A 21,256-nucleotide genomic window follows, 5' to 3' on the forward strand; every position below is an offset into this window, starting at 1 on the left:
TTTGAATAACCCCTCACATCAGTGTCACTTCATCTTTTCTCATGTGTGACCAGAATTACCCAAAGAATCTTTCTATTCTCAGTCTCCTCTACCTGGAGGAATAAACCTTGCTGCCAGCATTCTGGAATTTGATGATTTTAACATGTATATAAACTAAATCCCCTGTTTTCACTGTAGCATTTCTTGCCTCAATTGTACCTGGTGCCCTCCAGTCGACAGAAGTCTGGACCAAAGTCTGTTTTACCTTCAGAAAAATTAAAGATTCCACTATGGTGCTGAAGGGGCAATTGCTCATGTACATTGAATGGGGCAAGGGATCTAATGGCCTAACTGCTTCTCGACTTTCAGCCAGTCGGGGCGGGGGGGGGGGGGGCTCATTTTTCACCTCCACTTCTCCCTTCAGAGGTATCTGGTGCCACTAATTCTACAGCCTTTGCATGGGTTTTTTAATGTTGGTCACATTGCTTTTCCTTTTTCCCTGCTTTCAGTTTAGGATAAAATTTTCCTATTTTACTAAGTTAGTTACCACTCCGTTTCCTTTTCAGCTGGCCAAATGTTATTGCTGTATCTCCCTGTTCTTATATGTTTATGTCTATTTTCTTTATTTCCTTTACTGTTTTTATTTTTAATTTTTTTAAAGCTTTGGCAGATCATTTTTAGTTAATTCAATATAAAAAATAGGATGCCATTAATAATATTTTTACAGCTGGACATGTTTGGTCTATAGTCAGTACACATGTATTGAAAAAACCTTTTAGTGTAACATTCAGCTATTTACTGCTGTTTTTATACAGTTTCGCGGATATACTTTGTGATTAGCCCATCTTTAGATCTTTAGCTAGATATCTGATTGTATCAGCTACTCTAGTGAAAAATTTAGTATGGCTATAAATGAAAGTCTAATAAATTTATGCTAGGGAATAGTATAGGTATTATCAAGGGAGTTTAGTAAAGGGGAAATGTGACAAGCAAAACTTTGGCAGTTTTTATCTAGTACTGTCCAAGGAGAGAGAGGGAATCCGAAGATTTGTGCATTTTGATCAGTAGAATTGGGGATAATCTTTTGGGGAAAAGTTTTACAGTGGCCTTTGTAAAATCCTGAAAACTCTATTTCTCTTTCTCTTATGGCATGCTCACTAGACAACCTAATTTTTGGTAGTTAAGCTTTCCTGATATCAGAAAGGGAGTCCTGAGCAATAGGCACAGGTATTTCAGACTCGAGTAGCACCCTGTGCCTAGAATACTGCTACTACTAACAGTTGACATTCATTGAGTACCAGATGCCAGGCACTGTTTCAAGCACTTTATCTGTATTCACTTGTTGAATCCTCACATAAGGTAACCACTAGTTATCATTCCCATCTTAATAGATAAGGACACTAAAATTAACATGACAGCTGTCACATAGTAAGTGATGGAGCTACACAAATTGGTTTATTAATACAAACTAATAAATTGTGTGATTTATACTTTATTCTTACTGGGGGTAGTGGAAGTCAAAGAGTCTGATGAATTCCAAGAATATTAGGGAATGGAGCTTTGGGATCTATAAGCTAGTTAGTACTTAACTTGAGTGACACAGAGGTAATAGTACCACCCCAAGAAACTCTGCCTGAGCAAACATTTGCCCCCCACAAGGAAGTTACTTTCTTACTATACTGTCTTTTAGATCTTGTTAATATTGAATTTACTTATAACCTGATATTTGGTACAATTATTCTTTGTTTGGACTTGTTATTGCTTAAAGATTTAGGATGGTTCAATTGCAAAGACAAAAGTAGCAGCTAGAAAATTATCAAAAAGATTAACACACTTCAAGTTTGTCTAAGAACAGGTGCTTCTGTCTACTTGATCTTTATTTCTATTGTCTTTCACCAGGGATTTAAAAGTTTATTGTATGTGAAAAGAACTTTCGAAAAGGTGAATTTCTTTATAGTTGGATTCAGTGAAAGAGTGATAGACACTGTATATAAAATAGCTTTTCATGGTACAGAATTATTATCCTCTTATAATCTACTTTACCACTCTAGTAGTAGAGATAGAAACTCCTCCTGCAGATCCTACTTTAGACAAGGATGATACAGTAGCTTTTTATGGTCTTTGGTTAACAGGACTTCTCTGAGTGTAAAATAGTTTACTAGGGGGGCCTGGTTGGTTCAATTGGTAGAACATGTTACTCATGATCTCAGGGTCGTGAGTTTGAGTCCCGTGTTGGGTGTAGAGATTACTCTAAAAAAATAGTTTACTAATGGTGTTTTCATTATTTACAGCTCAATTTTCTGTCTTTTCCGTTTTGAACCATTAGGTCTTGGCTGTTCAACCATACTGTCCCCAGAAGGATCAGCTCAGTTTGCTGCTCAGATATTTGGATTAAACAACCATTTGGTATGGGCCAAACTGCGAGCAAATATATTGAACACATGGATTTCCTTGAAACAGTCTGACAAGAAAATCCGAGAGGGCAATTTATAAGAACATCATTGTTTTGGGGTTTTTTTTGTTTGTTTGTTTGCTTTTAGGAGAAAAACTACATTTCTTGTTTAGCTTCAGAAAAAAAAAATCAAAACAAAATTTTTTAAATCAGAGAAAACAATTTACTAGTGAATAAATGCTTTTCTAGATTCATGGGTTAGTAGACTATATGGACATAATTATTAGCATTTCTTTAGAGGAAGTGAAATTACTGTAAGAATACTTTTAAAATCTCTTTAGCTATTGTATGGTCATTGTTAGGTAGGTAACAATCGGATATATTTCTTAAATGCTAATAATGTCCTATTGTCGAGCTCTAAAGTTACTACTTGACCTTCTGAATCTCAACCCATAAGTTTTAGAAGGTTAAAATGCCTGTATCTTAGAGTGATAAGAGAAAAATATAGTCAGTCCTCTTTTACATTATGATCTTTACAAAATCCTAAGGGCATGTTGTTTTATTTGCAGTCAGTATCTCAGAATAGATGTGTATTTAGCTGTAGACAGAGATGCTGCTTTGTTTTGTTTTTGCTTGTTTTCTTAAGAAAAGTTGAGATGGGTGTTAGGGGTAGGAAAGACTAAGTAGGATAAAGGGATACTGTGGAAGCCATGGAAAGGGGACTTTTCTGAGAACTTTTCTGCTGGGTGTTAGGGCAATTCCCCATGGAAAAAAAAAGTATAGTGTGAATCACCTTTGCCATTCCAAATGAAAGATTTACTTAGCTATTATGGGTGCCTCTGTGATCCTAAAATTCTTTTAATTCTGATAATACATGTTTCAGCCAAACTAACAATCCTCAGCCTAATGTCATTTTTGAAAACTGGAATCTCCTAGTTGATAACCATTAAGTAGTTTCTTTCTTACAATAGAAGTCTCAGCAGGGTACCCAGTGAGATTCACCTCTAAGAGAGCAGTTGTTACTGAGAGGTGTTACAGTTCATCATCAATCTGTAAGCCATATTTGGAAGTCACTGTTAGGTTGTGCAGTCCTGAGTACTTTTTATAGATCACTAAACTTTAATCTGAATGTCCATGAACCCCTTAAAACTTCCAGGTAAAATTTTACATATATGTTCACATTTATAAAAATGGGGCAACCATAGTTTTTATCCAAAAGACCTGCATCCTCAAAAATGTTAAGAATCTCTGGGATGCCTGGCTGGCTTAGTTCGTTAGCCTCCGACTCTTGATTTCAGCTTGGGACATTAACTCAGTCATGAGATTGAGCCCTGCATCAGGCTCAACCCTGGGAGGGGGCCTGCTTAAGATTCTCTTACTCTGCCCCTCCCCCACTCATTCTCCATCTTCCTTCCCTCCCTCCCTCCTTCCTTCTTTCTCGCTCTCAAAATAAACTTTCTTTAAAAATATTGATCTCTGCTACAGATCAAATCTGGATAAGACCCTTGCAACTGGCTTATACTGTCTATACCTTTTCACCTCCCTCTCAGCTGTTAACAAGCTATCATCTCATATCATTTCTTACCTGGTCTCTGTGGGGCAGGGTATGATTAACCTAAACCACTTCTTTCTTGACTAGACACCAAGATACTCCAACCTCAATCCTGAAGTTTTTCTTACATTATTCTTTTCCCTTAAGTATTGATGTTTCCTACACAGTCTCTCCATTATTTATAAGTAATCATTGGAGTAACTCCTTAAGCTAAAACCAGTATTACTGATTGCTGGCACTGTGTTTGTAGTCTTGTATTTCTGTCTGAATGCTTTAAACTTAATTCATCTTCTGCCCAGCCTGTTAACTCTGGCTACACTCACTGCTCCAAATCAGAAGTGTTATTTCATACTTGATGCTTTTCTCTTACATTCACATCTCACTGATTACCAAGTTTTTAATTAACTCTGTTTACCCATCATCTGTACAAAAGCTTCAAGTGGAGGTCAAATTCTGCATTATTGGGCTGATCTAGGTCTCCATTCTCAGTGTTTTGAAGTTGTCTAGGACTTACAACATAAATTTACAATCTCTTTTGCAGTTTAGATTCCTTTGAAAATGAATGCCATTGACTCTGCCCGTAGAGATTGCACACACAATTTACCAACAGATTTCATTGGTTTTTGGTGTTCCCTTGAAGCCTATCCATGGTCTGTAGTTTAAGAATTACTAATGAAACTCATCAAGGGAACTTGCTTTCCATAATTTTTCAACTGTCACTTAATCTATGAGATTAAAAACCTTAATCTTTAATCTCTAAGAACCTTAAATTCTTAGAATGAGCTATTAAAATCTATTCTGTTATTAAAATTTGTTAGTTACTAGAGCTTCATCTTCACGCTCTGTGAAACCTTTCCAAATCCCTTCTAGCTACAATGGCTACAAGTAGTTCTTTGTTGGGTTGGAAGCTCCAATAGAGGAGAGGATAGAATCTTACACTTTATTTCCTTCCTCACATTGCCATGTGCTATGCGCCTGTCTGCTAGAGATGGGAGAATTATAAAAACCATGTTCTGCTTCATTCTTTTATGTTCACAAGGACAATTAAAAAGATACAATTTCAACATCTTTAAACTTTGGCTTTGTTGCTTCTGAATAGTCATTGGCTGTAGTTTCAACTCTTCTATCCCTACCTAGCAAAAACTTCACCTGTTTTTGTGTAGTACATGAAAAAAAAATTCAAATGTTTAGACTAGTGGATAGAACTGACCTTTTTTTTTTTCTTTTAACTTGTATTTGGTAAAGAGATAGCAAGCAGTGGAGGGACACAGATAGAGGGAGACAGAATCCCAAGCAGGCTCCGCAAGGCTCCAGCACAGAGCCCAGTGTGCAGCTTGAACTCAGGAACCGCAAGATCATGACCTGAGCTGAAGTCAAGCGTCAGGTGCTTAACCAACTGAGCCACGCAGGTGCCCAGGACTGACCATTTTTAATGGTCATTATCCACTTCACTACTAGCTTCATAGAATATATATATATATATATATATATCTTCTTCACTACTAGCTTCATAGAATATATATATATATCTTCAGTAGTGTTGTTACATTAGTACTAAAGTTCTTGAAAGTATTTTTAACTGTTACATAAATTAACTTACACAAATTTACCTGGTTTGCCATCTTTAGGTGTTTGTACTTTCTGTGGGCTTGTAGGTAAACATAAAAAGAAGAAAAATTTCTCCAAGTCATGTAGTACTTACACTTTGTATCATAAAATCATGTTATAGTTGCTGTTGCTTTAATGCCTTCTGAAATGAAAACACTGCAGCCAAATAAAAGACAAAGATAAGTTCTTGTGTGAAGCTTTATTAATTCATCTATTCATGAAATACATGTTTTGCCTGGTTTAATTCTAAGCCCTAGGAAAGCAGCAGTAAATAGAAACAAGACCCCCACTGTCACAAAAATCTTATGGGACTACAAACCATGAAAGATCTGTCAGGTAGCCTTAGGAAAGTATAAGTGCATATGAAGACTAACCAAGGTGATAGGACAGTGCTGGGAATAAGAGGAAGGCTCTTCTGAGTAGAACAGAGCAATGATGTACAAAAGCAAGTCATGCAAAAAGGTGGGGAAAATCACTTACTAAACAGGAAGTAAAACAGCTTGGCCTTTTTGACCACCTGCAAACACATGCCACTGTTGCTGGAGCTCTGGTGAGCAAAGGTAAGAATGGAAGATGATTGTAAGCAAAGGCTAGATCACTTGGGGCCTGCAGGCCACATTGAAGTGTGAAAGGAAAAAACACTGGAAGGTTTGAGCAGGGGCATAACATGACATTTAACATGTTTTTAAAGTTCTCTGGCTAGTGTGTAGACAAGCAAGTTAAGGGACTATTTATTATCCAGGTGAGGGATGATGTGACCTTCAGTAAATTAAATGTTAACGCCTCAACTGCTTCAAATGTAAAATGAGACTAATACTACCTCCCTCATACTGTTAACAGAATTAAATGAGTCAACATATGTAAAGTATATCCTGACACATGAATATGTAACATTCCTTTGGCATATTGTAGATGAGTGAAACAAATTCACCATGAAAATTACCTTGAATTTATTTTTTAATTACCTTGAATTTAATATTCTGTTCAGCTGATTTCATTTCTAAAAATAGGGGAAAGGGCAGGGAATTAGCATAATAATGTGGCTTATCCACAGTCCATCTTCAGCCCAGCAGTTCTTGGGAAGCCGGTGAAAATGTTTTAATGGCACTTTTTTTGCATTTAACTCACCACAACCTCAAATTACTTGGCATGGAGTTGTTCATCTAGCATTGTGGTACAGTGAAAATAGAATGGAAATAAAAGGATTTTCTTGGGCACATCACTTTGAGCTTCACTTCTCATTTGTAAAGTCAGGCTAAAATCTTTTCTGCCTACTTCACAGAGTGGATAAAATGACAAGATACTGTATATGGAAGTTGCTCAGGAATCACAAATGGCTAAATCCATTAGTGCAAAAATAAGGTTTTGAGTACTGATTATGTGCAAGATCCTGGAGATGCAACAATGAACAAGATCCATTTTCTGCCCTCAATCTTGGGGTCTTCCAAGGACAATTTCAAAGCACTACATCATCTTAACCTGGAGGAAAGGAGCAGAGATTCTGAGCACACAAAAGAGGAGGGGATTTAAAGAACAAGTATATGTTGTGAGTGAAAAGGAAGGACTCTTAGGAAGGATCCTTAACTCCCCACACTATTCTTAATCCCTCTTAACTTTCTTCATTAAATTGATTACCACTGGACATTGTATACATCTCTCCCAATTAGAAAATACGTTCCATGAGTACACTGGATTGTCTTTTTGTTGTTAATTGTATACCTAGCCAACTAGTAGCAGAATGCCAAATACCAACACATATGAAGCATTCAGTAGTATTTGAAATGGATAAATGTGCAAATTCTCATAGGTATGGCAACCTGGAACTACACGTAACCAAATGTTAGAGTGTAACATGCAAGGGGACTAGGGAGTAACAGAAGACCTATGTGGGTTGGGTAGGTAGCAAGCTGTATTATAAAGGACCTTCCTTACATGACAGGCTTTTGGATTTCATCCTGAGGGTAGGAGAATGGCATCACATAAATGCTTTAAAATATCACTCTGGTTTGGAAGACTTGTCTCAAAAATGGCAGACAAAATCCATATATTTATATCCTGTTTGCCATGAAACCCCATTAAAATTACAAAAGAAACAGAAACCTAGGAATTCATAGAATTCTGAGGAATTTCTGGAAGCTACATAGTATATGAGATCAGACTGATGCAGAAACCAAAATTGTGAATCCTTTTGCAAAGTCAATGTTCTAAGAAGTTAGAGAATCACCCCTAAGGCACCAAAGGTTCTTAACCTTTGGTGGGTGGGGCTGTTGTATAAAAAACACCTTTGGAGACTCTGATGAGAGCTACAAAACCTTTTCTCAGAAAAGTTGACACAAAATCTTGGGCATATCAAATGTCATCTGAAACTCGCCTAACCCCATGAAATCTAGGCATAATTAGCTTAAAATCTGTTACGGTTCCACAGTCACTGAAAGTCCACAACTCTTTCCATGATTTTTACTAATTTACAAAGACTATATCCTCCTGAACTAGTTCACTAAACCAATAGTGCTGCTTTTACATTGTGCTATATTGACCAGACATGAAATGTGCCAAATACCAATGGACACAACCATGAGCTAGACATACTTTCTGCCCTGAAGGAACTCAGATTAGGGGTTAACATAAGCAAAAACTCATTCAGTTAAAAAAGTTGAGTACCAACTATGTGCCAGGCAGTGTGCTAGAGCCTAAGGATACTTCAGTGAATAAGGGTAAATAGGGCCCCTGGCCTCATGGAAATGACAGTCTATATAAAGAGATAGGCCTTAGATGATGAGTGTTCAGAAGCAAAGAGCTACATTAGAGAGTAATGAGGAATGTTGCCTAGTCTGCAAGGTCAAAGAAGTAACTTTAAAAAAAAATTTTTTTTTAATTTTTTTAACATTTATTTTCTGAAAGAGCATGAGCGGGGGAGGGGGCAGGGAGAGCGAGCGAGATACAGCATCCAAAGCAGACTCCAGGCTCTGAGTTGTCAGCACAGAGTCCAGTGTGTGGAATCCACGAATGCGAGATCATGACCTGAGCAAAGTCAGACGCTTAACCGACTGAGCCACCCAGGAAGCCCTTAATTTTTTTTTTAGTATTTATTTTTGGGAGATAGAGCATGAGCAGGGGAGGGGCGGAGAGAGAGAGAGAGAGAGAGAGAGAAAGGGAGAGAATATCTGGTGTAGGCTCCAGGCTCCGAGCTGTCAGCACAGAGCCAAAGTGGGGCTTGAACTCATGAACCACAAGATCATGCCCTGAGCCAAAGTCGGATGCCTAGCCAACTGAGCCACCCAAGAGCCCCTATTTTTTTTTAATGTTAATTTATTTTTGAAAGAGAGTGTAAGTAGGGGAGGGGCAGAGCGAAGAGGAGATGCAGAATTCCAAGCAGATCCCAGGCTCACAGCTGTCAGCACAGAGCCCACAGAGCCCAATGCAGGGCTTGAACTCAGGGACTGTGAGATCATAACCTGAGCCAAAGTCCCACGTTTTACCAATTGGGTCCCCCAGGCGCCCCAAAGAAGTAACTTTTTTTAACCTGGAACCAGGATACAGAAATACTGAAAGATGAAAACAGGATGACGAGAAAGAGAAGAGACGTGAAGTGGCAGGAGTTAGTAGGATTTTGACAACACTTGAGTCTGCAGCGGTGTTCAATACACTGTCCTGTCATTCTCAAGAGTACTCAATAGGTACTCTGTTCTGACATTCAAACACATCCTGGTATTTAAGTTCTTACAAAAACTCTAAACCTGTCTATATCTATGTATTACTTGAGGTGCATGAAGTATCTTTTATCCCTAGAATAATGTTTTCCTTATCTTACAGTCAGGAAAACTGGGACTCATAGATAACTTGTTCACAGGCATCTATAGTGAGTCGCAGAGCCAGGAACTCAATCTAGGCATTCTCACCCCAAAACACATTATCCTTTGGCCTTATTGCCGACTGTTCCTGAACTGGAGCCCAAAGGGCAGCCAAGAGGTTTTCATCAAACGTGCTTCGTACTTGGAAGTTTTTTTTTTCTTTTGTGCCTTTCCTTATATTCGCTTCTCTGCCAGACCTCTACCCAGACCCAACCCCAGGTTTTCCTAATCTTTCAAGATCCTTTTCAAGTACAATTCCTTTATGAAATATTATCCAGCAGCAAAGAGAACCGTCTCTCTCCCCCTCTCCTTCAAGACTTCCTATGGTTTCTAGCTAGTATATTACCACCCTACAGACCTTTTATTTATCTTCCGTAGGCCGTCACTCAGCTCCGCCTCGTGGGACCAGGGTGCTGCTTCGCCGGCAGCGGTAGCCCCGGAACCGCGGACTGCTTTGAACCAAAACTGTTTGGTGAACCCGTTCTGAACCCACTTCCGTGGTCCGACCCTAGTTCCTTCAGACCGGTTTCAAGTAAGGTGCATCGACTGTATCCAGGCAAATTCCTATAAGATCTCGGCCTCCGATGCTGACTCACGGACAAGTGCGCTTCCGACTCCGAAACGCTAAGCAACTACCAGCTTCCTCCTCCGCTTGTCCACCTCAGAGATCCTCTTCCGGGGTAGAGGTCGGCCCGCCCAGCTCCGTGTCTCGTTCAAGATGGCGAGCGGCGGCGGCGGGGGGGTTTCGGTGCCTGCCCTCTGGAGTGAAGTGAACCGCTATGGCCAGAACGGTGACTTCACGCGCGCTCTTAAGACCGTCAACAAGAGTAAGTGTCGGGGCGGGCGCCGGGGCGAGCTCAGGCCGGAGGGAGGACGCGGCCTCCTTCCGGCGCGCACGACCCCCTCCAATTAGACGCGGGAAGGGGAGACCCCGCCGCCCGCTGCAAGAGCCGGAACACTGGGCGGGCTTGGGTCGCAGCCCCTCAGTGACCAGCCCTTGGTTCTGGGTTGCTGAGAGCCACGTGTACTTCCCTCTTTACCCATCGCGGGAAGTGAGGGTGGAATTTAAAGGGACCGCAGCTCCATGCGCTGCTTCCCAACCGTTTTCTTATTTGACTCTTAGCGTTTTTACTCCTTAATTCGCAAATAGCCCACATCGCCACCTTTTCTCTTTCCTTTTAGCGGAGTGATCAAGACAGTATTGCTTAGGGAGCTTGTTTTCTTGGACCGCAGCGGAGGGAGGAACCTGTAAGGGACACGTAGTTTAGAAGCTAGTGCTGGCAAGGTGGGCGCTGTACAGACTCAGGGGAGATGGAAAAGGACTGATACGGATGTTAGGCCTCTCACCCCCATCGATAGACTCTCTCTCCAGTGTCATCAGATCAGAAAATGTGTGTGTAAAAGCACCAACATTTGAAATAACGTCGGAAGAAAAGTTTGGCCTCGTTTTTTTTTTTTTGCCCTGTAACGGATAATTTCGAGTCAGTTGCCTTGCATGAGAGGTTTAGGTATTATATTCATTTATCCTTTACTATGTAACTATAATATGGCCAGGCTTTGTAATGCTGTCATGCTAAATTCTTTACTGAAGATGCAACCTATATTTGGGAGATTTGGAAAGTGATTGCCAGCACATGGTTTGGCTGTTTAAAGCAGTAATAACATACAAATTATGTCAGTAGCATACAAGATTGTGTAAATAATTTGTAATATCCTATTGTTAATGTGAAAAGAAGTGATTGTGCCCCCAGTGCACTTCTGGTGATCAGACATTAAGGAAACTGGCTATTAATTAGAGTTATTTTGATTACTAAACTTGTTTTGAATTAACGTTAGCCTTTGGCTAGGCCTGCAACCCATACTATTCAGTGGCAGTATAGTAAGTATTTTGCAGGAATTATTTAATCATCAAGTTTATCAGTGTATTTATCAATATATATTTTCTTAATTGGTAAAAATTTTCTTTAATTTTTACACAGAATTAGGTTCCTGTTGTTGCCCAGGGGCAAGGAGAGTGATCCTGATCATTTTGACACTGAGCAGCTGTTTAGCTTTGCAACTTTGCCCCTAAGTCCTTCCTTGTCCCCTTTTGGTTGGTCATCTTAGATGAATAGGGAAATTTTGAATGGTTTTTGGAAATATTGCTAGCAAAATAGCTTGCATTTGTGTTCTTCACAGCTTATAGATTTTTCTAAAATATTCTCATTTTATCTTCTTAATAATTTTGTAAATGGGTAAACTTTCATACTCATTTTGCAGATCAGAAAACTGACATTTATCAGTGAAATGATTTGCCCAAGAGCTCGAGACATTAATGACAAGCTTGTACTCAAGCCTAAGTCATTTGCTGCCAAATTCTGCATGAACTTTTTTACTTTCTCTGTGAACTAATGAAATATGTAAGATGTAGCATGTGTCCTAAGATGGAAAAGCCAGAGAAAATAGCTTCTTAGTTCTTTTCTGTCTCCTTGAAAATCTTACTAAATTATAACTGTCCTTATTGCCACTTCTTTTTAAAATATTTTTTATTTTTATTTATTTTTGAGAGATAAAGGGCAGAGAGAGAGGGAGACACAGCTCCAAGCAGGCTCTGCGCTGTCAGCACAGAACCCAGTGCAGGGCTGGAACTCCCAAACCGTGAGGTGTAGACTTGAGCCAAAGTCAAGAGTTACACGCTTAACTGAGCCACCCAGGTGCTCCCCTTATTGCCACTTCTTAAGTTAAAAATGATCAGTCATTTTTTTTAATGTTTCAACTAATTGTTGCTGCAGTAAAATTGGAAATGTAGCTTTTTGAGGCAGTGGGTGGGAAAATCTAGTAAAAATGTAAAAAAGGGAATGGATTTTAAAACTATTTTCCTAAAATTTTTCTTAGTACTGCAGATCAACAAGGATGATGTAACTGCTCTACACTGTAAAGTGGTATGCCTTATTCAAAATGGAAGTTTCAAGGAAGCCTTGAATGTCATCAACACTCACACTAAAGTGTTAGCCAAGTAAGTGATTCAGTTAGTTGTTTGTGCAGTTATTAGAAATATGTTTACTGTAACTCTAACCATTTCCATGGTTTTTCTTCTCTATTCAGTGATTTTTGACCTTTTCTTTCTTTCCTTTTTTTTTTTTTTTTCCCCTGTTTGCTAGTAGTATTTCTGAAACTGGAAGGAGCAATAGTATCTTTGTTCTTTTCTGCCTTAGGAAGTATTTTTTCTTAAGTCTTGTTTATTTATTTTGAGAGAGAGAATGCGAGTGGGATGGGCAGAGAGAGCAAGAATCCCAAGCAGGCTCTCCACTGACAGCGCAGAGCCCCATGCAGGGCTTGAACTTACGAACCCTGAGGTCATAACCTGAGTCAAAGTCTGATGCTTAACTGACTGAGCTGCCCATGTGCCCTAGGGAGCCTTTTTCTTTGAACCACTAAGAAGCAAGTAACCTGCTGAGGGATATGGGGCATAAATGTAATGATTTCTTGGAGGACATAAGGAGAACAACTTAGAAGTTTAATTAAAAAAAAATAAAAGGCAGGGGCGCCTGGGTGGCTCAGTCGGTTAAGCGGCTGACTTCGGCTCAGGTCATAATCTCATGGTTTGTGAGTTCAGGCCCCGCATCAGGCTCTGTGCTGACAGCTCAGAGCCTGGAGCCTGCTTCGGACTCTGTGTCTCCTCTCTCTGCCCCTCCCCTGCTCGTACTCTCTGTCTCTCAAAAAAATGAATAAACAGGGGCGCCTGGGTGGCTCAGTTGGTTGGGCATCCGACTTCAGCTCAGGTCATGATCTCGCGGTCCGTGAGTTCAAGCCCCGCATCGGGCTCTGGGCTGATGGCTCAGAGCCTGGAGCCTGTTTCCGATTCTGTGTCTCCTTCTCTCTCTGCCCCTCCCCCGTTCATGCTCTGTCTCCCTCTGTCCCAAAAATAAATAAATGTTAAAAAAAATTAAAAAAAAAAAATAAACATCAAAAAAAATTTTTTTTTAAATAAAAAAATTAAAAAAAAAAAGGCAGAATGGGTAGAACTAGAACCTCTAGGGTAAGGATGTATAAGTAGAGGTCTTTAGGATAGCATGGCAGTCTTAGCCTGACCTCTGTGCCTACCTCCTTTGAGAATGGTTTAGGTGAGTATGATTTTAGGCCAAGATCATTCAGTTTTAGAGCTCTTTAGCAGTCTTTAAAATGTATAACATTTGTTGTTATTTTTGTTAATCTTTTTCATTTCTCATTTCATGAACTGTGAACTTATATTCTAAATTGTTACTGCAAGTTGATTTTCTTTATAGTTATGCCTAAGCCCCAGAAGAAATGTGTATTGAAATAAAGTTTGCAGCATATTTACCTTTTTTTTTTTTTTTTGATGTTTATTCATTTTCAAGAGAGATTATGAGCAGGGGAGGGATAAAAGATCCGAAGCGAGCTCTGAGCTGACTGCAGCAAGCCCAGTGCAGGGCTTGAACTCACGAACTGTGAGGTCATGCCCTGAGCCAAAGTTAGATGCTCAACTGACTGAGCTACCCAGGTGTCCCCAGCATATTTACTCTTTGATGAAATATTGGTTTATAAATTTAAAAACGGTGTACAGTGTACCCTTGAACAATGCAGGCACGAACCCTCCATGTAGTCAAAAATTTGAGTATTACTTTAGACTCCTCGAAAATGTTACTGATAGCTTATTATTGACTGGAAGCCTAACAGATGACATAAACAGTCGATTAACACGTACTTTTAGGTTATATGTATTATATACTATATTTGTACAGTAAAGGAAGTTAGAGGAAAGAAAATTATATTAAGAAAGTCATAAGAAAACACACTTAAAATACTGTACTATTTATTTTTAAAAATCCACATATAAGTAGACTCATACAGTTCAACCTGTATTGTTCAGAGGTCAACTGTATAGTTAGTGTACTTCTTTTCATATAAGAAAAGGAGAATATAAGAATTTATAGGTGTATTTTCCTGAGTTTACAAAAACAAACACTAGATGGAGAACAGTGAATTAAAGTAATCACTTCTAGGAGGTAAAGGGGAACAGGATAGATATGAATAGCCCTGGAATAAAACCTCTTAGTGTATATATACCTTTCTGGGTTTTGGGTTTGTTTGTTTTTTCTTTAACTGTATACATGTAGATAGATGGAAAACTAATTTTAAAACTTAATTAAAAATATAAGAGGAGGGGCGCCTGGGTGGCGCAGTCGGTTAAACGTCCGACTTCAGCCAGGTCACGATCTCGCAGTCCGTGAGTTCGAGCCCCGCATCGGGCTCTGGGCTGATGGCTCGGAGCCTGGAGCCTGTTTCCGATTCTGTGTCTCTCCCTCTCTCTGCCCCTCGCCCATTCATGCTCTGTCTCTCTCTGTCCCAAAAATAAATAAACGTTGAAAAAAAAATTAAAAAAAAAAATATATATATAAGAGGAAATAAAGGGGACTCTGCTTTCTAGTAAACATGTTTATACTAAAACTCAATATCTTTTTGAGTTTTGGCCATTTTGTGAGGTAGGGAAATTTTCAAATACTGTTTTTTAGGCAAGTAAATAAAGGATATTGTCATTTGCTTCATAAATATTCTTCCTCATGGGTTATGGTTAAAACTCCAGAATGAGTTTCAGGTTGTCATATTAGTGTAGCTGAGTTAAGTCAATGTAGATAAGTAGTATTTTTGTTGTTGTGTGTTTTACCATTTGTTTGGTTATAAGCACTATGTTCTTTTAAGATTTTAGTTACCTTTTCTTTGCTATTCATTTGCTTCTTGAAAAAATTTAAAGCAGCTTTATAGGATTTACTATTTGATTAATAGATTTAAGAGACTACTATAATAACCCATTTAAAATAGTGTTCAGATTGTCTTTTTGTCTAAAGTAATTAGTTACTTAGCTGATTCATTATTTCATTCTCTCTTTTTTTAAATGTTTATTTTTTGGGAGAGCGCGACCAGGGGAGGAACAGAGAGGGGGACAGAAGATCTGAAGCAGGCTCTGTCTGCGCTGACAGTCTGACAGTAGTGAGCCTGACGTGGGGCTCAAACTCATGAACTGCAAGCATTATTTCATTCTTAACTGTTTGTTTCAAAAGGCCAATAATTCTAATAAGAATATCCATGAAAGCAAGAGAGGCAAGGGACATGGATGTAGTATTTTCTGCCATTTGTGAACTGTTTTTCAGACGTGTCACTAAATGTTGTCAATTTTCTCATCCATTGTTAATGGTATTAAATGACTTAATATAGATCACGTGCTTACAGCAGTGTCTGGCATATGGTGGATGCTCTGCAGTGTTAACTAATGACCAGATACTGGTTTTTTTTTTTTTCTTTTTCAGTAATTCTCTTTCCTTTGAGAAGGCATATTGTGAGTACAGGCTGAACAGAATTGAGAATGCCTTGAAGACCATAGAAAGTGCCAATCAGCAGACAGACAAACTAAAGGAGCTTTATGGACAAGTGGTAATTACTGCTTTAAAATACCTGTTGACATTCATCCTGAGTGAATATGATTATACCTGTAGCAAGGAGCAGGGATGAGGAACCCCAGCCCATCCTGAAAACTCGCCACCAAACCAATTCTTGAGGTTTCAGTATAGTCCCTCTTGATCTTCACACAAACCTTTGCATATATACTGTTCTATGAATAAATGGCTTCTTCATGGTAATTAGAAAATTAAAAAAAATTTAAAACTATCCTATCAAATTATAATTTTTTAGTTGGAAAGGTGAAGGCCAGGGGGATATGTTTAAAATAAATTATGACAATCGCTTCTCGGCCTTTTGGCTAAGATCAAATGTAAAATAAATTATGATGGATAAGAATCTGGATGAATTCAGCTAGTTTATGAAATCCCTAAAATATCTTATTCTGAAAGGGTTTTGAGACCTGTTTAAGCCTAATGTAAAAATAGGGCTATTAAGGATGAGAGGACAGAAATGTTTTATTAGATTTAACAAAATCCTCTTAAAGATTTTTAAAGTGTTATTAAGAGCAAATAACGTTGTATTAAATGTATTGTCCCAAGAGATAGTAGGAGTTTAACAATACATATAGGTTGGAGAAAGATTTGGGCAAGTTCATGGATTGTAGGTTTAGAAAGAACTTTTAAGGTAAGCTGGGCAAATTTAGGGTAAATTCCAGCATTTTGAGATTGATGAAGGGCACCAATTTCTGTCAGACATGGTTGATTTAATTTACCCAGAGTGGCAGTTCTTCTTGCCCTTCGAGAACAACTTGAATGAAATAAGCAGGAATTATGTTCTGTGTACTTGATATATTGCCCCTTTACTAGCTCATTTTTGGGAAAGAGAAAATGAAGATCAAATAAAGTGAACTCCTAGGAAGTATTAAGTCCTTTTGTTAACATCTAATTTTGTTCTTATTTATTGGAGCTTAATACTCATGGGTGGGAAAATGTTTTCATTGTAAGTCAGATCTAGGTAGCAGGATGATTTCCTTGGAAAGGTTTTCTTTTACAGCCCACTTAGGCACTTACCCAGCCTCAGGAAGGAGGTAAATACGATGACTTTTCTTTTTGGATCATGCCTACAAATCTGCAGTATAGTAGCGATTCATTGCCGAGTAACTTTGCAAGTATTAGTAGCACACAGAACTAATTGAAAAGTTATAAAGGAAACTGTTGATTGCCCATAACATGCTAAATTAGGTTTGCTACTTAGTGATTCCAAAAAGGATTTGTACGATGTTTGAGATTTAATACTGTATTTGTCTTCCTCTCTGATTTTTTACTTGCTATTTGTCTCCCTAGCTATACCGGTTAGAACGCTATGATGAATGCTTAGCAGTGTATAGAGATCTTGTCCGAAACTCCCAAGATGATTATGATGAGGAGAGAAAAACAAACCTTTCAGCAGTTGTTGCAGCACAAAGCAATTGGGAAAAAGTGGTTCCAGTGAGTATCCCCGTGTACCCACACAACTATGAAATAATAATCCTATCTAGTGTTTGACTTTTATTTTGCTCCACGGCAGGAGAACTTGGGTCTCCAAGAAGGCACACATGAACTATGCTACAATGCTGCATGTGCACTGATAGGACAAGGCCATCTGAGCCAGGCAATGAAAATCCTACAAAAAGCTGAAGGTTGGAAATTTATTAAATTTATGTGTAATTGTAATAAATAACTATTATTAAGATAGTTATTTCCAGAAATTGTACTCGACTTTTGTGAAGTTTGTAAATGGAAATACTGATATAGTGGGAGTTTTTCAAAGTTCATCTAGCTTTATGGGGCACCTAGGTGGCTCAGTTGGTTAAGTGTCCAACTTTGGCTCATGATTTCACAGTCTGTGAGTTTGAACCCCAGGTTGGGCTCTTTGCTGACAGTTCAGATCCTGGAGCCTGCTTCGAATTCTGTGTCTCCGTCTCTCTCTGCCCCTCCTCCCCTGCTCGTACTCTGTCTGTCTCAACAATAAATAAACAAAAAAAAAACAGTTCATCCAGCTTTTCTCTTGGCATTTTAACATATCTCTCCCTTATTTCTGTCTAATCCCTAAGCCAGAGTACTTGTCCATTTTCATCCACACCAAACCTTAATTTTGAGGAGGTTTTTGAATGAATTACTATGAATATTAAATTTTTTTTTTTTTCAACGTTTATTTATTTTTGGGACAGAGAGAGACAGAGCATGAACGGGGGAGGGGCAGAGAGAGAGGGAGACACAGAATCGGAAACAGGCTCCAGGCTCTGAGCCATCAGCCCAGAGCCCGACGCGGGGCTCGAACTCACGGACCGCGAGATCGTGACCTGGCTGAAGTCGGACGCTTAACCGACTGCGCCACCCAGGCGCCCCAATGAATATTAAATGTAAATTGAGTTCATGTCAAGTATTTACAGCAATACGTGGCATATAACATAAGCATCCAATAAATACTGGTTATCATTATTAAACTGGTACTCAAGTATAATGATAATTTAGTGTGACTGTGTGGGTACGTGCATGCATGTGCATACACAGCATGTATATTGGTGACACTATTCAAGCACATCTTAACTCCGTTTAACATGTTTCCATGTATAGCATTTACATGCTCTGAACAAGCTTTTAATTAAGAAAAAAAGAAAAATAGCCTATTAGAGAACTTATGTCTGGTTTCAACTCCTGGAACATGTAAACTTTTCTTCTGAATACATATTTCCCTGGAAGCTATAAACGTGATATAGGGACTGCAGTAAATGGTGTAGAGGAAAAAATGGTGAAACGAGGTATATGTTTGAGAATTATAATTTCTTGATTATACCTAGTATTGACAGTAGTATGGGAAAAGGATATTCTTATACATGGAAGATTTGAGTATAAAGTAGGGCCAACTTTGCAGTGGGCAATTTGGTGATATGTAGCAGATTTTAAAATTTGCTTACCCTTTGATCCAAGGATTTCATTTTAAGAAAATAATTAAATTAATTAAAAGCAAATAATTAGATAAATGAAATTTATTTTAAGAAAATAGATAAGTTCATATATGTATTTTTATGAATGCTAATTGAAGGAGTAGTCATAAGAAAGAAATTTAAGGCATGATGAGTTTCTGTCTTATAAGAGGATTGGCTAAGTTTTACCATAACCACAAAATAGATTATTATTATTTTAAATGATTGCATGGTAATGTAGATCTATATTTATTATAATCTGAAGATATCTACATATTATTAGATGAGGAAGGGGGTCTCAAAATAGTATATAGAATGTATCTGTTTCATTTTAACAGTAGCTGTGCATTTGCATTTAGAAAATAGTAATTGAAATGCGAATAGTGGTTCTTTTGGAGGTGAAATTATTGTAATTGTTTTAATACTTTTTTGTCATTGGTTTTTTGCAGTCAACATTTGTTACATTTATATTTTTTAATTCCCTTAAAATTTTTTTATTGTTTTTTTTTTTAATGTTTATTTTGAGAGAAAGAAAGCACACGTGTGCACAGGGGAGGGACAGAGAGAGGGAGAGAGAGAATTCCAGGCAGGCCCCATGCTGTCAGTGCAGAGCCCAACCTGGGGCCTTGTTCCACAACCGTGAGATCATGACTTGAGCTGAAATCAAGAGTTGGACACTTAACCGATTGAGGCACCCAGGCTAAAATTTTTTTTTTAACCTAGAGATTACAAATGAAAGAAAAATGCCAGAGAGCTAGAATAACGAAAACTGATAATATTTATGTAACATAGTTGATGCTAATAATAAAGTTCAAGTTTGCTTATTATTAAAATCATCTTGAAATCTTCTTCCTAAGAATTTAATTTTTGTCCTTTGGAATGGTGAAAGGAATGGGAGTTACCCTGCAATGTTAATTTTAAAACCATTTTTTTCCTATAGATCTTTGCCGCCGTTCATTATCAGAAGATTCTGTAAGTATTCCATTGTTAAACCCAGATTTTACACTTCTGACTAATATGAATTTATAGGAGGCTTCGTTGTAGTGTTTATTAACTTGTTGAAATAGGTAATTTATTTCATATAAATAGAATAGAAACCCTCTTGATCAGTTATTTGATGGAGTCTCAGGCTGAGAAATTACAATAACAATTTTTATATACCTTATACATTTTATTTTAAATTCATATTAATATAAATTCATTGTCTTAGATATAAGGCTCAGGTCTTTGAATATGGGTCCTTTTATAGGAATTCCATGCATATTTCTTTAATGAACCGCAAATAATCCAGTAGTCAACGATTTTCAGTTTTGTTTAAGTGCAGTACCTTAAAGACAGCTGTGAAGTAGCTTCATTACAGAGTCCTTATAGCTGTTAGCTTTTTCACCAATCTTTTATTGTTTTCTAGCTCATACCTGTTGACACAGCAGTTTACTCTAGGAATCCCCTTTATCAGATTCCTAAATTTTAACAAAACTGACAGTAAGGGAAATTTTCTGAAAATTACATGTTGTCTTTGAGATCATGTATCTTTTTTTTTTTTTTTTTTTTTTTTTTTTTTTAAATTTTTTTTTTCAATGTTTATTTATTTTTGGGACAGAGAGAGACAGAGCATGAACGGGGGAGGGGCAGAGCGAGAGGGAGACACAGAATCGGAAACAGGCTCCAGGCTCTGAGCCATCAGCCCAGAGCCTGACGCGGGGCTCGAACTCACGGACCGCGAGATCGTGACCTGGCTGAAGTCGGACGCTTAACCGACTGCGCCACCCAGGCGCCCCGAGATCATGTATCTTTTGAATGTTTGGAACACTTGGTAATTATGAAGATCAATTTGGAGAATTTACAGGGGAAAAAAGTTTCTTTTTCTACTTAGGATGGGACTGAGGAAGACCCACAGGCAGAACTGGCCATCATTCATGGGCAGATGGCCTATATTCTGCAGCTTCAGGGTCGTACAGAGGAGGCGTTGCAACTTTACAATCAGATAATAAAACTAAAGTAAGTAAATTATTGAAATGAAATGCCTTTTATAGAGGATGAAGTTTCTTTGTAAATGTTTGTTCCTTTTTGACTGTTGTTTATTGTTCACAGGCCGACAGATGTGGGATTGCTGGCTGTGATTGCAAATAATATCATTACTATTAACAAGGTATGGGCTATCCATGGCTTTCTTATACTTATATTTTACATTGAAAACATACTACCTCAGCTTTGTCCTAGGATAACTGTTCTTTTTCCATGACACAGTACAGTTGTAGCAAAATTACAATGGAGAGTGTTATTTAACTTTCATAATGATGATGATTCTGCAAGCCATATTCAGATAATAAAACTTTTTTGTAGTTACAGACTCTGGACTTTAAAATCTTGGCCTTTTACCAGTTTATAATAATGTAGACAATCTATGTATTGAAAAATAAATTGGACTTTTTTTATGTTTTTATTTCTTTTCGAGAGAGAACGTGCAAGAGAGAGTGGGGGAGGGACAGAGAGGGGAACACAAGAGGATCGAA

The 21,256-nt window shown here is 38.2% G+C and overlaps 2 protein-coding genes across 3 annotated transcripts in view; both read left to right on the plus strand.

The window, feature by feature from the left end:
- The window catches only part of PAICS (phosphoribosylaminoimidazole carboxylase and phosphoribosylaminoimidazolesuccinocarboxamide synthase), a 47,715-nt gene extending 44,118 nt beyond the window's left edge, over nucleotides 1–3,597 (plus strand). For both annotated transcript variants that reach the window (XM_047091432.1, XM_047091433.1), the window contains one exon: nucleotides 2,306–3,597. In XM_047091432.1, coding sequence (XP_046947388.1) covers nucleotides 2,306–2,472 — 167 coding nt within the window. In that variant the 3' untranslated portion in view covers nucleotides 2,473–3,597. The remainder of the gene's footprint in view (nucleotides 1–2,305) is intronic.
- A 6,479-nt stretch (nucleotides 3,598–10,076) lies between these two features.
- The window catches only part of SRP72 (signal recognition particle 72), a 31,072-nt gene continuing 19,892 nt past the window's right edge, over nucleotides 10,077–21,256 (plus strand). Inside the window, exons 1-8 of the mRNA XM_047091201.1 lie at nucleotides 10,077–10,209; nucleotides 12,257–12,377; nucleotides 15,688–15,811; nucleotides 17,122–17,265; nucleotides 17,345–17,456; nucleotides 19,684–19,715; nucleotides 20,617–20,741; nucleotides 20,835–20,892. Coding sequence (XP_046947157.1) covers nucleotides 10,101–10,209; nucleotides 12,257–12,377; nucleotides 15,688–15,811; nucleotides 17,122–17,265; nucleotides 17,345–17,456; nucleotides 19,684–19,715; nucleotides 20,617–20,741; nucleotides 20,835–20,892 — 825 coding nt within the window. The 5' untranslated portion in view covers nucleotides 10,077–10,100. The remainder of the gene's footprint in view (nucleotides 10,210–12,256; nucleotides 12,378–15,687; nucleotides 15,812–17,121; nucleotides 17,266–17,344; nucleotides 17,457–19,683; nucleotides 19,716–20,616; nucleotides 20,742–20,834; nucleotides 20,893–21,256) is intronic.

This window comes from Lynx rufus, unplaced genomic scaffold (genome assembly GCF_022079265.1).
Source record: "Lynx rufus isolate CCGP_SWC_20201006 ecotype Redwood Valley unplaced genomic scaffold, mLynRuf1.p SCAF_3, whole genome shotgun sequence".
In the NCBI taxonomy this organism is placed as follows: domain Eukaryota; kingdom Metazoa; phylum Chordata; class Mammalia; order Carnivora; family Felidae; genus Lynx; species Lynx rufus.